This window comes from Oryx dammah, unplaced genomic scaffold, assembly GCF_014754425.2.
Source record: "Oryx dammah isolate SB20612 unplaced genomic scaffold, SCBI_Odam_1.1 HiC_scaffold_12, whole genome shotgun sequence".
Classification (NCBI taxonomy): domain Eukaryota; kingdom Metazoa; phylum Chordata; class Mammalia; order Artiodactyla; family Bovidae; genus Oryx; species Oryx dammah.
The window spans coordinates 68032237-68047002 of record NW_024070196.1 but is presented as its reverse complement, the minus strand read 5'-3'; the positions used below and the strand labels follow the sequence as shown (position 1 = coordinate 68047002).

At 49.0% G+C, this 14766-nt stretch overlaps 1 protein-coding gene across 2 annotated transcripts; it reads right to left on the bottom strand.

The window, feature by feature from the left end:
* Positions 1-12572: 12572 nt before the first annotated feature.
* LOC120871228 (cytochrome b-c1 complex subunit 9) lies at positions 12573-14741 on the bottom strand. Of its 2 annotated transcripts, none has more exons than XR_005722983.1 (2): positions 14200-14660; positions 12573-12836 (listed from the first exon to the last, which is right to left on the bottom strand). XR_005722983.1 is itself a non-coding variant. In XM_040251016.1 (2 exons), the coding sequence occupies exons 1-2, from the start codon at positions 14487-14489 to the stop codon at positions 12792-12794; spliced, it is 195 nt and encodes a 64-aa protein (XP_040106950.1). In that variant the 5' UTR covers positions 14490-14741; the 3' UTR covers positions 12573-12791. The 2 variants fall into 2 exon arrangements, 1 of the variants encoding a protein (XP_040106950.1); XM_040251016.1 differs by having other exon boundaries at positions 14340-14741.
* Between the last annotated feature and the right edge of the window lie 25 nt (positions 14742-14766).

Genomic DNA, 14766 nt, shown 5'->3' with positions numbered 1-14766 from the left:
GGGACGGGAGCGAGGGAATGCCAGGTCAGGCTGCAGCCTCAAGGTGAAGCAGGCTAAGGGAGTGGGGCTCACTGCCCAGCTTTGCCAGGAAATGATGGGGAAATAGCCAATGGGAAGCATGGGACACGAGGAAGAGGAGGCAGGAGAGTAGAAAGAAAGAAAGTGGAAGCCGCTCAGTCGTGTCAGACTCTTTGAGACCCCATGGACTGCAGGGCTCCTCCGTCCATGGGATTTTTCAGGCAAGAGTACTGGAGTGAGTTGCCATTTCCTTCTCCAAGAGATTTTCCTGACCCAGGGACTGAAGCTGGGTTTCCTACATTGTAGGCAGACACTTTACCGTCTGAGCCACCAGACAAGTAGGAGAGTGGGCCCATCTAAAAGGCACTTGAGGGACCTTCGTCATGGTCCTGTGGCTAAGATTCCTCGCTCCCAATGCCGGGGGCCTGGGTTCGATCCCAGGTTGGGGACTCTAGATCCCATATACCACAACTAAGAGCTTACATGCTACAACTAAAGATCCCATGTACAGCAACTAAGACCTGCACAGCCAAAGAAATAAATATTAAAAAAAAAAATTTTTTTTAAAGGAACTTGACATCAAAGAGAAGGAAGCGAGGCTCAGCGGTGAGGAAGGAGTATTAGCACTTAGAGCATGTTTATGGGATCTTTAGAAGGAACCAGGGCGGCTAGTCCTCAGGGAGGGGAAGCGGGGAGCCAGGGCCCCCCTGGAGCTCTCAGAGCAGCCCAGTAGAACCAGGGGCATCCTGGCACCAACTCTTATCTAGATGTCTGTGCGGGGACAGCAGGGAGGGGCCTTGGCTGTGGTCAGAAGCTCCTGCAATTCCACTGGCTGAACCAAGGTAAAAAAATCAGTCTGAAGTTTACCATCTCCAGCCCTACGTGTGTGTGTGTGTGTGTGTGAGAGAGAGAGAGAGAGAGAGAGAGATGGGGGCTGGGGACATCTTAAAATGAGCGTTAAATTCCAACTTCACATCATAAGAGAAATTCTCTTCCAGCAGTCGATAATCATCAAGAGAATTTTACACAGACTGGCAGAACTCAGGGAGCCGTAAAGGGCACAGAGTCTAGAGTTTTTCAACCTATTTAAAACCCCCAACTTGCCCCAGTCTCAGGCCGCTGGTATTTCAGATTCCAGCTCCTCCCCTGAGGATGGGGAGGTGTACCCTGTTCAAGAATTTACTAGGCTTCCATGGGTCTCTCCCAGCCCTGGAGGTGGTATGGGGCTTTCTTTCACTAGACGTGGTCTGAATTATAAAAACAAGAGATTCTTAATTCTAGCTCTCCAAAGATGAAATCGTGACACAGAGTGCTTTTTCTGGCTGCATGATCCCACCCTCCGCCACCTGACATGTCCCCTAAGTGCTCTGCCATCCCCAGGGGTAATTGTGGCTTTCTCCTCTTTAAAGTGGTTTTCACAGAAGAGCCTGGCAGAAAAAGAGCCTCCAATGGGACGAGCACCCATCGTTCCTGTGCGCTTAGGAATTTTATTTACAGAGATCGCATGCAAGTGCCCACCCTGTCTCCCATCTGGTCTAATCAGCGTTCCTTCACACAGACACCCCCAGGCCTCATTTGTCCATCCTTTTTATTGTTAATTTGCTCAGACTTCCCTGGTGGCTCAGATGGTAAAGCGTCTGCCTAAAATGCGGGAGACCCGGGTTCGATCCCTGGGTCGGGAAGGTCTCCTGGAGAAGGAAATGGCTACCCACTCCAGCATTCTTGCCTGGAGAATTCCATGGACGGAGGAGCCTGGTAGGCTACAGTCCATGGGGTCGCAAAGAGTCGGACACGACTGAGTGACGTCAATGTCAATGGTGGCCAGGGGTGATGAAAAAAGGCACTGGATGAAGAGGCAGGAGGCTGGGGCCCAGGCCCTAGCCTTCAATAAGCTGTGTGACCTTGGGTCAGTCACTCTCTGGGCTTTTATTTATTTTTGTGCAGAACAAAAATGATCATCCTCCAAGCCCCCTTGCCTCGTGGGGGCCAGTAACTGGGGGGAGGTCAGGTGGGATCATGATTGGGGGACACTCAGAGCAATGAACCTCGTTCAGGTGAGAGAGAAAAAAACTGTCGTGGGCAGCCCTTCACTCTGCATTTGGGGCAGTTTCCTCCTCTGCTTTCCCTCTCTCTCTCCCTTTTTTAATTGCCTCGTCGGTGGGATCTTAGTTCCCTGACCAGGGATTGAACCTGTGCCCTTTGCACTAGGAGCACAGAGTCTCAACTACCGGAGGGCCAGAGGAGTCCCATCCTCTGCTCTCTTTTAATCACCCTGCCGGAAACCTCTTTGCACAAGTCACCTGTTATTTCTGCGGGCAGGGCGCATTAGCCAACGTGGACTTCTGGGGTCCCAGGGCCACGAACAGCTCCAGAGCTGCCAGCATCTGCGTTTTTGCCGACAGTTCCCAGCAGAAGGACAGAAAATGAGGGGAAGGCTTTTGTCTCTGTGGGCAAGTTCTGTCATGTAACAGCCTCCCCCAGGCCCCTGTCTCTAGGGAGCTGGGGAGCCGTGGAGCTGAGACCCCTTTGGTGGGGAGTCTGATTACAGGAGGGGGAGGCCACTGCCCGCTTCTGTGCCAGGCTCACCGGGTCCACGTGCCGATGGGCAGAGCCCCGCCCCGGCTCCCAGGAGAGGAGCGACGGTGAGGACCAGTGGGTAACCTGCTTGTCACACCTGGAAAACCGGGCTCCCCCACCCAGGAGGGGTCCGCACATAAAAGCACTGGTTCCCCCCGCCCCCGAAGTTGTAAACTCAGAGTAACCGCAAGGGCCAGGCCAGAACTTTCCACCGGGGACCAGGGGCCTCTGAATGGCCAGCGGCCTATATTGCTTTTGCCATTCATAGAAGGAGCCAGGCTCTGGGGTCAGAACCCAGCTGGCCTCAGCCACTCCCAGACCCTGTGACTCTGAGCAAGGTGGCCTTTCCTCTCTAAGCCAGAGCTGTCTTGTCTGTAGATCAGAGATGTTGGCAGGATGGCTGGCATAAGGTGGGTAAAGTCCCGGCCTGCTGTGAGGTGGCCAGCGACCAGAGCAGTCCTCCCAGCAGTCCTCCCAGGGCTCAGGATGGCCTGGACACACAGGAGCCAGAGGGAGAGGAGACAGGCACAAGCCAGCCTGTAAGTGTGTGCTAGGTGCCCTGGGAGCCCAGAGGGGGCGCCCCACTCAGCCTCGTTGGACGTTAACTACCTCACTGAATCCTTGAGACAAAGCCAGGTGGTACGTGTTATTATAAGCCTCATTTAGCAGTGTAGTCACTGGCTCATGGCTGAGTCAGGATTCAAACCCAGATACGCCAGCCTCCAAAGTCCATAGTTGCAGCCCCTTGCTTTTCCCACCTCAGTGTAGCTTGGCGCTTGAACCAGCAGCCACAATACTCCACATGTGATCGGCTCAGCATGAAAAAGAGGACCTATCACCTCCCTCATTCTACACTCCATGCTTCTTTTGATACAACCCCTCTAATCAAGTCATTCCATTGACCGAGGGGCAGGAGAAAGGAAAGGAGAGTAGCAAGTCAGAGAGGACATATTTTGCAAATTTCCACTCTGCCACAGTCTCCTAGCAGAAGCAAAGGATACCCATTGGAGGTTGCAGTTTGAAGGATGGGTTTCATTAGGAAAGCTTAGCGAACCAAAAAGATAAGGCATCCCACGGAATTGCAGCCCTAGGGCGGGAAGTGACTTCTCTGTTGGAAGGCCTACACAGGAGGGAGACAGAGGTCTGCTAAGTCGTCAGGAAGGAAGGAAGATGGGCGGAAGCAGACGGGACTCTGTTACATGGTGAAAGGTGTGAGGAGAAGATAAGGTCTGTCTGAGGAAGGCACAAGGCAGCTGGGGTTTACAACACTGTTAAAGACGCCAGGAACAAGATAAGGGAGACAGAAGGGAACTCGAGAAAGTGATCCGGCCTCCGAGGGTTGCAAAGGAGGTAGGGAACACCTCCTTTTAAAGCAGCTGAGACGGCAGTGCTGTGGGGGGCAGGGGTCACTTGGATGATTCAGCTGTACCCTCGTGCCCAAAGCTCTCAGCCTGCATTTTGTGGATTGAATATGCTAATTAGGCGCTGATCCCTGCAAACTGTGCCAGCTTCCCCCGCACCCTATTAACTTCCTCATTAAAGCAATGTAACAAAACTACCCTACGGACCTGTGCTAAGCGCAGCACAGGCATCGTCTCACATCTTTCCAAGCACCCCTAGGTATTATTATTATCATTAATATTGTCATCTCATTTTCCACATGAGGAGACTAAATAGGGGAGACGCAGCTCGCCCAAAGCCCCCCCCCCCGCCCCAACAAGGTCACCTCGCTGGAGGTGAGCAGAGCTGGCCTTTGTTTCTAGAATCCATGTGTTTTCTCGTTGTTGTGTTGTTATTGTTGTGCCGCATGGCTTGTGGGTTCTTAGCTCCCAGAGCAGGGATTGAACGGTGACCCCGGCAGTGGAAGCACGGAGTCTAAACCACTGGCCCACCAGAGAAGTTCCCCCTCTTAATCCACGTTGGGAATTTTTGGTTGTTGTTGCTTTGGGAGGAGTTTTTTGTTGTTGTTCATAATGGATTTATTTTGGCATCAATTTTTATCCTTGCTTATTTTCTGGCCATGCCGGCATGGCATGAAGGATCTTAGTTCCCCAGCCAAGGATCATCCCCTGAAGTGGAAGCATGGAGTCCCTACCACTGAACCACCAGGGAAGTCCCCCCATAATCTGTGTTGAATCACAAGATGAGAGAGCCATGGGAACCCCCAGCAAAGGCCCCCTATTTAGAAGGTGAATAGAGTGAGATTTGAGGTAGCCTGGATCTGAAATTGTTAGGCTAGTGAATTTGATCTTATAGGTAGTGGGGAGCTCTTGACGGCGTGTGAGCAGGGAAGTGGACATGGCAGGCTTCTGAGGGTTCAGTGGAGAGGAAGAGTCCAGAGCAAGAGGATGTGTAGGAGGCCTGAGCGGGGGACAAGCCTGGGGCAGCTGGAAGGCAGTCGGCACCCTTGTGCTCCGGAACCGCGGACGGCACGGCTCCGGGCCAGCACTCTCTGCATCCCATCAGCGCCTTGTCCTTGATGCCGGCTGGAGCCAGCCCTTGGCTTCCAGTCTCTGCATAAATCCAAGCGTATCAGGCCAAGGCCCCAATGAAAAATGATTTTTACGCCATGTAGAGTAGTGGATCTGAGCTCTAGAGCCAAGCATCCTGTCTTTGAACCTCTGCTCCACTCTCACTAGCTGTGTTACCCTAGGCAAGACATTTGACCTCTCTGAGCCTCATTTCCACCTGTAAAATGCTGTGGAGAGCAGTGCCCACCTCGGATTGAGGATCCAGTTGTACAGGGTATGTTAATGGCCTGGTCCTGGGGGAATGCCCGGAGAAAGCAGCTCTGTGTGTGTGAGTGTGTGTGTGTGTGTGTGTGTGTGTGTGTGTGAGATATGTACTGCGTGGGCCACTGCCCACCCCCAGTACAGAGTGTTCATCTTTTGCTCACACTCAAGAAGCTGCCATCGCCTCCATCTTGCCCGAGGAATTTGTATTCCCTCCAACACTCCACACGGCTCAGACGTTTGAGAATCATGGATTTCTGTCCCTTCCTCAGGAAACTTCAAGCTCATCTGCAGGACAGCCCATGTGCCCTGTTGCTGGAAGGGCTGGCTGAGTTACTGGGTGGAATCTCTTTCTTTGTAATTAACTTACATTGCTCCCCACCCCCAGCTTGTTACAAAACCAGTAACATACTTGCCATGGGTCACAGGAATAAGCAAAGAAAGAAAAACCACCAGAAAGAATCATCGTTAGGATTTTAGTTCTTTCCAGCATTATTTTAGAAAAAGGAATATAAACATCGGTTTTCTTCAAAAATGAGATCATTCAACACAGGCTGTTCTCACTATTCTTTTCAGTTAATAAGACATTGTGAACATTTTTCCATGTCTTATTTGTATCCTTTAATGGGTAAAAGCATGTCTTGCTGTTGAGTCGCTCAGTTGTGTCTGAATCTTTGTGATCCCATGGACTGTAGCCCACCAGGCTTCTCTGCCCATGGACTTCTCCAGGCATACTGGAGTGGGGTGCCATTCCCTTCTCCAGTGGATCTTCCCAACCCAGGGATCAAAACAGGGTCTCCTGCATTGCAGGCAGATTCTTCAATGTCTGAGGCACCAGGGAAGCCCATTGACCCCAAAAGCACTCCTCAGTAAACCTCCCGCGCAGAGTCTGCATCCCGGGGAACCCAGCCTGTGATAGGCAACATCTTGTGTCTACCACGGACTAGACTAGAATGTTCTGAGGGCTGGGCCTTCCTTCTTTCTTTGAGCTGCCAGGACAAACTGGACTCTACCCAAAGCCGAAAAGTTTTGAGCCTTGGCCGGCAGCCCTGAAATGCCAGAAGTTTCCAGGGTAGCCCTTGGCTGGGTTAATTAAGCAGACAGTTGGGTGAGAATTTACTGTACAGTAATCTTCACTCCCCTTGACACCCCTCCAAGATGACAGCATCTCCAGAAATAACAAAAATCATAGCTGTCGTTGTGAATAGCACAGTGGGTATTTTACAGGTGAGGAAATCCGCTCAGAGAGGGTGAATAAATTGGTTGAGTTTGCACAGCCAGTGAGTGGTGGGACTTGAATTCTACCCCAGGACCGTTAAAATACTTGTGCTCTTCATCCTCCACTAGAGCTATTCAATAGGAATAATAATGTTACCTTTCGGATCGTTGCGATTATTCAAATTAAATGACGTGAACCGCTAACACTTGGTACAATGCTTGGCTCATAGTAAATGGTTTATAAAGTAAATCATTACTCAGAAAACTCCCCAGGAGCTTCCCTTTCTTTGTAGTATGAAAACCAGGGACTTCCCCGGTGGTCCAGTGGTTAAGAATCCGCCTTCTAATGCAGGGAATGAAGATTCAATCCCTGGTCAGGGAATTAAGATCCCACTTGCCGTGGGGCAACTAAACCTGGGCAACAGCAACTACAGAGTGCGTGTGCCTCACAGTGAAAGATCCCGCGTGCCGCAGTGAAGCTCCTGTGAGCCAAAACTAGGACCGATGCCGCCATAAATAAATACATTTAAAAAAAAAGAACGAAATCCAAACTCTTGGTGTGACCTATACAAGACCACACAGTATCTGACCCTGTCTTTCACGCCTTCTCTTCCTTCAGTTCAGTAACTGAACCAAACTCACAGCTACCCCAGGGTCTTTGCACTTGCTGTTTTCATTTCCTGGAACACTCTTATTCTGGGTCCTTACCTCACTAGATTTCTATTCAAATCTCAGCTCAAATGTAGTCTTCCTGGAGAAGACTTCCCTGACCATCAAACGTTCTTCAAACCTGAGTCACTCCCTATAGGTTATCCAGTTTTATTTTCTTCATAGCCCTCAACATGAGCTGAAATCCTTATTTCCTTTCTCATTTACTGTCTGTCTCACCTACTAGAATGCTTTAGCTCCAAGAGGGTGGGGGTCTCTATGGTTCTCCACTATTTGCCCAAGGTCTAGGACAGTGACAGGAGTAATAGGCACTCCTTAGAGATATACTGCGTGAATGAATGAATGGTTTCTACCCATTTGGAGAGATGTTCCTGGATGCAAGAGAGAGGCTAGGGGAATAGGGCATCAGCATAAAACTCTTTGCCCAGAGAGAGGTCCTACTTGCTCAGAGCTGACATACCAGATGCCAACTTCTCAGAAAAGTTTCGGAGACCTTCTGGAACTTGCTTGATGAGGCACCTAAGCAGTTAGCTTTTCCTGACACTTGTATGAGTGGAGCAGGTGCAGAGTCCTTATTTGACCTGTCAAGACTGTCCTAGCTCTTGCCCTCAGAAAATGCCGTGGGCTGAGCTTGGGACAGAGGCGGACCTTTTCCCCAGTAATAACGTCTCTGTGTCAGTCTGAGAAGGGTGCTAATCCTCACTTCCCCCACCTGTGGGCAGATTCACCCAGGGAACCCTGGGGAGGCCCAGCTCCCACTCAGCAGGGCCAATCAAGAACAAGCTCCCGGGACTTCTCTGACAGTCGTGGTTAAGACTAGTGCTTCCACTGCAGGGGGCACAGGTTCAACCCCTGGTCAGGGAACTAAGATCCCCTCTGCCTCAGGGCAACTAAGCCTGTGTGCTACAACTAAGAACCTAGGCGGCCAAAATAATTAATAATAATGCTTCCACTGCAGGGGGCATGGGTTCAACCCCTGGTGGGGGAACTAAGAGGAACTAAGATCCTGCATGCCCCAAACTTTAAAAAAGATTTTTTTTTTTTAAAGAACAAGTTCTCATCAGGACTTCAGGAAGAGGCACCATGGACCACCCAGCAGCTGGGTTCCAGGGCTGGGGGCCCACATTTCTTGACTGTCTGTGTTCATGTTCTCCCTGGGCAGCCCTCTTTTAATTCACTTCCATTTCCCCACTAAAGAGAATACAGGTTTGCTGTAGAAAACTTAGAAACCGGGAGAAAAAATACAAGAGAAAAGAAAATGGCTCAGCCAGTTAACTACTGTGAGGAATTTTGTGTAAGCTTTTCCAATTTTTTTTTCTTATACATGTTTACCAAAAACATAAAAGGTATCACAGTTTATTGGAATTTGTGACCTGCTTTTCTCACTTAGCTTTATATGGTGACTGTTCTATCTAAGCACGTGCATTAACTATTTTTTTTTTTGCTGAATTGCTTTCTTTCCTATAAAATATTTTTTATTAGAATGTCGATATCAGCTTGTTTTGAGAAAAAGTCAATCACTGTTGCACGAAGTGAAGGTATATCTTTGAAATCCTAGCCCTCAGGTGTGAGTTTGCCCAGGAAAATCTGGTGCAGCTCCTGCAGGACTCTGTGTGCCGCCTTATCAGCATGCATGTGTGTGCTTAAGGGGATCGAACTAAACATCGAAACATGCCATTTTGCAGCTTGGTTTTGTTTTCACTTTGTCTTTCTTTTCAACTGCAGGCTGAGTCACCCCATTCTTTTTATTGTCTACAAAGATTTCTATGGTATGAAGCTACCTTTTATTTAACCACGCCCCCACTGAAAGGCATTTTTCTTCTTTTTTAAATTCCAAACAAGCCTCCAGTGACTTTTTGTGTGTTCGCATATGCACGTGGGATCCTGGAGATACTTTTCCAGAAAAGATCAGGAACAAAAGGAACAAACAGGGACTCTCCTGGTGGTACAGTGGCTAGGATTCCAAGCTCCCAATGCAGGGGTCCTGGGTTCAATCCCTGGTCAGGGAACTAGGATCCCACACGCTACAACTGAAAAAAATAAAAGATTCTGCATGCCGAAATGAAGATTGGTCCTGAGTGCTGCAACTAAGACCCAGCTCAGCCAAATAAATAAATAAATATATTTTTTTAATGGAACAAATATTTAAAAATAGATATCGCCAAAGTACACTCCAATATCACTGCTTCAGGGCCCGTGGGCAGTGCCTGCTTCTTCATTGAAATACTGGTTTTGCTAATCTTCTCCATTTTTGTTCACGGGATGTGCAAAAAAATGGTATTTCATTGTGCTTATTAGTGAAACTGGGCATCTTGTTATGTTTGTGGCCATTTGAATTCCCTGTTTTAATTGCCTATTCCTGTCATTCACCCTAACCTCTACTGTGTTAGTCTTTTTTTCTTATGCATTTGAAAGACTGTTTCATATATTAGTGAAGCTGGTACGTTGCCATATTTGTTAGATATTTTCTCCCAGATAAACTTAATTTTAGGACTTTCCTGGTGGTCCAGTATTTAAGATGCATGCTTCAGGCTTCCCTGGTGGCTCAATGGTAAGTAATTCGTCTGCTGATGCAGGGGACACAGGTTTGATTCCTAGTCCAGGAAGATCCCACATGCCATGGACAACTAGGCCCATGCGCCACAACTACTGAGCCTGTGCTCCAGAGCCTGGGAGCCGAAACTACTAGAGCTTGTGCTCCTCAAAAGAAAAAAAAAGAACAGCCCCCACGATGAAAAGCTCACACACCACAGCGAAGAGTAGCCCCACTTGTTGCAACTAGAGAAAAGTCCAAGCAGCAACAAAGACCCAGCACAGCCAAAAATAAAGAAATAAAACTGTATTTTAAAAACCATTAAGCCCCCAGATCTCTTGGTTTTAAATAGCTACATATTTCACCTTCATGCTGCTGCTGCTGCTGTTAAGTCACTTCAGTCATGTCCGACTCTGTGCGACCCCTTAGACGTCAGCCTACCAGGCTCCTCCATCCGAGGGATTTTCCGGGCAAGAGTACTGGAGGGGGATGCCATTGCCTTCTCCGTTTCACCTTAATAGTAATTCCTATTTTGGATATCTCATCCCTGCCCGCCACCCCCTCCCTCCCAGCCATTATAAACATGTGGACATTAACTTTTTTTTAGGAAAACTTGGTAGAAGTGGAATTTACTGGGTCAAGGGTATGTATATTAAGGATCTTGATAGGTAAGTACAAATATCTTCCAGGAAGATGGTACTGCCTCACATACGCTTGCAATAGTCCATCTGTGACATCTTCCTGTAACCTTGACAAGGTTAGGGAATGTTTGTTAGCTTGGCCAGTGTGTGCCAAATTTGTCTGACTTTTTTTGCAACCCCATGGACTGTAGCTCACCAGGCTCCTCTGTCCATAGGATTTTTTTCAGGCAAGAATACTGGAATGGGTTGCCATTTCCTTCTCCAGGGGATCTATCCCACCCAGGGATCGAACTCGTGTCTCCTGCATTGGCAGATTGACGGATTACTGCTGAGCCATCTGGGAAGCCCGACTTGGCCAATATGACAGGTGTATGTTACCCAGGGCTGCCATGATGGATGACCTCAAACTGAGTGACTGAAAACAACAGAGGTGGAGGGTCTTACTCTAAACTCAAGGTTTCATCAAGATCCCTCTAAAGTTTTGGGGGGAGGAATCCTTGTCCTTGCTTCTGGTTGCTGGCAATCTCTGGCATTCCTTGACCCCTGCAATTCTCATCTTTCAATCTCTCTCTCGGTCTTTTCAGGACGCCCACCATTGGATTTGGGGAGGGTTCCCCAACCTATTACTCCATTTCTTTTTTAAAAATGTGTATTTTATAATGGGGCTGCTCCAGGTCTCGGTTGTGGCACGCAGGATCTTTTAGTTGGGGCATGTGAACTCTTTAGCTGTGGCATGCGGGATCTAGTTCCCTGACCTGAGATCAAAACCAAGCCCCGGGCATTCACAGCGCAGTCTTAAGTCACTGGACCGCCAGGGGGGTCCCACCACCTCATCTTCATTTAACTGATTATATCTGCTGCTGCTAAGTCGCTTCAGTCGTGTCTGACTCTGTGCGACCCCAGAGACAGCAGCCCACCAGGCTCCCCAGTCCCTGGGATTCTCCAGGCAAGAACACTGGGATTTTCCAGGCAAGAGCACTGGAGTGGGGTGCCATTGCCTTCTCCGATATCTGCAAAGACCCTAATTCCAAATAGGGTCATGTTGAGGTTCTGGGTAGATAATATTCACTCCCATAAAATAGGTAAAATGGGGTTAACATTTGTCTCTTAATTGAAAACAGACATACAACCTCAACAGTCCAGAAGCGCCGATGATGAATAACGGGGCATCTTAATGCAGAATAGCTTAGAGACACTCTTGCTGCTTGGGCTGAATATGCCTCACCTGAGGCAGGTAATCAGTTAAGCTTGTTCTAGCCCCAATGCCCTGAGCTTGTCATCAGGTGCGCAAGTTATATTGTAGAGTAACTTTTCAAGAACGCTCCATTTTATTGTTTTTCGCCTGCACACTACCCTCAAGTTGTTGAGGAAAGTGTAGTGTAATATAAATGGCAAATCTTCAACCCCCGGAATTATTCTTTACTTCACAGTGAAATCGTTCTTAAAAAGAATAGCCTCTACTCTGGCTCAGGTCTTAATCTGGCCCCTAGAGCTGTACGACCTTTGTCGGGTCATGATTTCTCAAGGCCTGGACTTGCCACCTTCATGAGGATATGCCTCAGGTAGGGCAAACTGGGCAGTTCCTAGGGTCTCTCCAACCCCCGCGTGAGTTTCCCAAATGACTCTTCCCCCATCAGATGCTAGTGGTTGTTCTAGCTCTGGCGCCATCACTCCAGGCTCTAGGTGAAAGATGGCGGGCATGTGAGCCACTCATTTTTGCAGGCCAGTCACCAAACAGAACCAACCGCTCTACTGTTCAGCACATCTCCGTGCTCTCCATGGCTGCTCCCAGCCATGCAGTGTGCTTTCCGATATGCCTTACAGCCATGAGAAGATGAGCTGTGGCTCAGAGAGGTATGCCAGCTTCCCCAAAGATCCTCAGCAACTTAAAGGCAGAATGGAGAATAAACATTTGTTCCCCAGCTGGATCCACAGCGCTTCCCTATGGCCAAGCCAGTTAGCTGTCCTCTGTGTGACTCAAGAATGGAGCTATTGGTTTAGAGGCCAAAGTTGAAGGTTAACACCTCCAGCTCTAGCTCACGGTGTGAAAACTAGAATTCTCTGGAAGTTAATGGGAGATCCAGAATAATGGAATCTGCCCTTCAGATGCCTGCAGAGGACTTTGAAGTGGTGTCAAATAACCGGTTAAGTGAAGAGCAGGTAATTAAGATGCAGAAGCAGGTCTCAAGGACAATTTACATTTATTTGGTGATGACTCTGACTAAACATACTTCAGACACAGCAGAAGTTAAAGAGTCTGTCAGGTGACGCCATCTCCTGTGGACAGCTCAAGGTGGTCTGTGGACAGTGGCGCGAGCATGTCTTCGAGCTGAGGCCCCGGCTCTGGGCAAACAGCTGGTGCTGGACCTGGTCCTTCTGGCCTGGACGGGGGCCTCCAAGGAGCTACTCCTTGTTCTCATACTTGTGCTTGATGTGCTTCCACAGCTTCTGCATTTTAAAGACAAGAGCCACGAACTGAGTTTTGCTTCTCACATCGTACACGCCTCCCACAGCCCTGGACTCTGAAACAAGCCTGAGAGAAACATGGACCACATCCAGACAGCTTGCAGTGGGCAGTCTGGAAGCAACAGTAGGCTTGACGTACACTCCCAGCATTTCCAGAATGCTCTAAATCAGTATGTGAAGGAAGGGGAACGCATGACCTCACTCTACAGGTAACTGAGGTAGAGACACTAAGGGCCCTCAAAGCACACAGTTATTAAGGAAGAGAGGCTGGAAGTGTCTCATTTCTTCAACTCCCAGGTATTACTCCAGAGGTCCTAAGAGCCTGGTCCCCAAATACTTCACACTGAGCCATATTTTAACCTCATCAGACTTATGATCCCTGGGTCAGAACTAGCTGTATTCTCATTCCTAAAAGCACCAAGAATGGGTGGATTATGACAACGTTCTGAGATGCCTTCCCCACATACTGAAATGGCCAGGGGAACAACTTACAAATGAACAGGAGCAGCACTTTCATAAGGACAGAAAGCTACCCTGACCACAGGCTGTACATCAGGAGACAGAGCCTGCCTGGGCTGTAGGGCCAGACAGTTTCAAATTATTAACAGAGTGGTGGAACACAGCTTATTTGTCCAGGACGTTCCTTAGTATGAGCCATAAATTAGATACTTTAATTTAACGATATAAAGTATCCAGAGCACCCAGCACAGTGCCTGACACACAGTGACTTTAAAAGGTGTCGTTATTCTCTATCTTATGCTTCCACTTTCTCCCTGGGATGGTAAAAAAGCTAGTTTTTGAGTGGTACCACTTACTGCAACACCTTGCCAGCATCTCATGGAATCCTCACAATAATCCCCTGACATAGCTACTATCATTTCTATTTCACAGAAAAAAGTGAAGCTCAGAGAGCTTAACTCACAAGTTATTAAGTGGTAAGGCCCGGTATTCCCACCCAGGGTTCTCTGCTTTTATTACCTCCCGATCCCCCTCACTCCTCACCCCCTAACCACTATTAATACCATCGCTGCCAGCATAGAAAGGCTTCGGAACTGAAAAGTGTTGCCTAAAAAGGCCAGCCCCAGTGTCTAAGAATATGTCCTATTCACGGCCGTCGCCCGCTCAAATGTGCCCTTGAAACCCTCAGACGAAACAGGGGGTCCCGGGTCCAGCCCTGACTTGCCACTGGCCTGGCGGTGTGGCCCTAATAATCCTTTGCTCTCACTCGGCTTTAGTTTTCGCTCCTGCCAATGGACAAGTGGGTGTGTGGGGTGGGAGACAGCGATACTAGCAACCCCTGCAGAGTGGGAGCGGTTGATCCCGTTGAACGTTTTAGGGTTCATGCCGGCCGGGAACGGGACAGACGGCAGTCTACAGATAGAAGACCTCCAGGGTTCCCCCGCTTCTCGTAGACTGAGTCCCGCCCCACCTACACTCCTTCACCCCTCAGAAGGGCCCAAGGTCAGGGACGGTCCAGGCCCTCACCCCCTCGTTGATGTGTTCGTAGATCGCGTCTGCGCCTTGATCGAAGGCGCGCTCGAAGAACAGGGCGCCCACGACGATGGTGAGGGCGAAGGTAGAGGTCCTGCGGAACAGCAAGGAGTACAACCTCGCAGTCAACGTCGGGGCCGCCATGTTTGTCCGCTGCAGAACGAGCGCCGGCGCCGAGACGACCTTTCTCTCCAAAGGGGCGCCACGTGTAATGCTTTATGGGATTCGTAGTTCTTCTGAATCTCGGCGCTCGTCGTTTTGAACTATGGAGGTAAACTGATGGCTTGCGCGGGATTAAGGTCTCCTAAAATCCAGATCATGGAACCCAAACGGCTTGGTGAAACGTATTACTGAATTTTTCTTCTTAAGCATTTTTTAAAAAATGATTTAATATTTTCACTACAACACCCAGAAGCCCTCG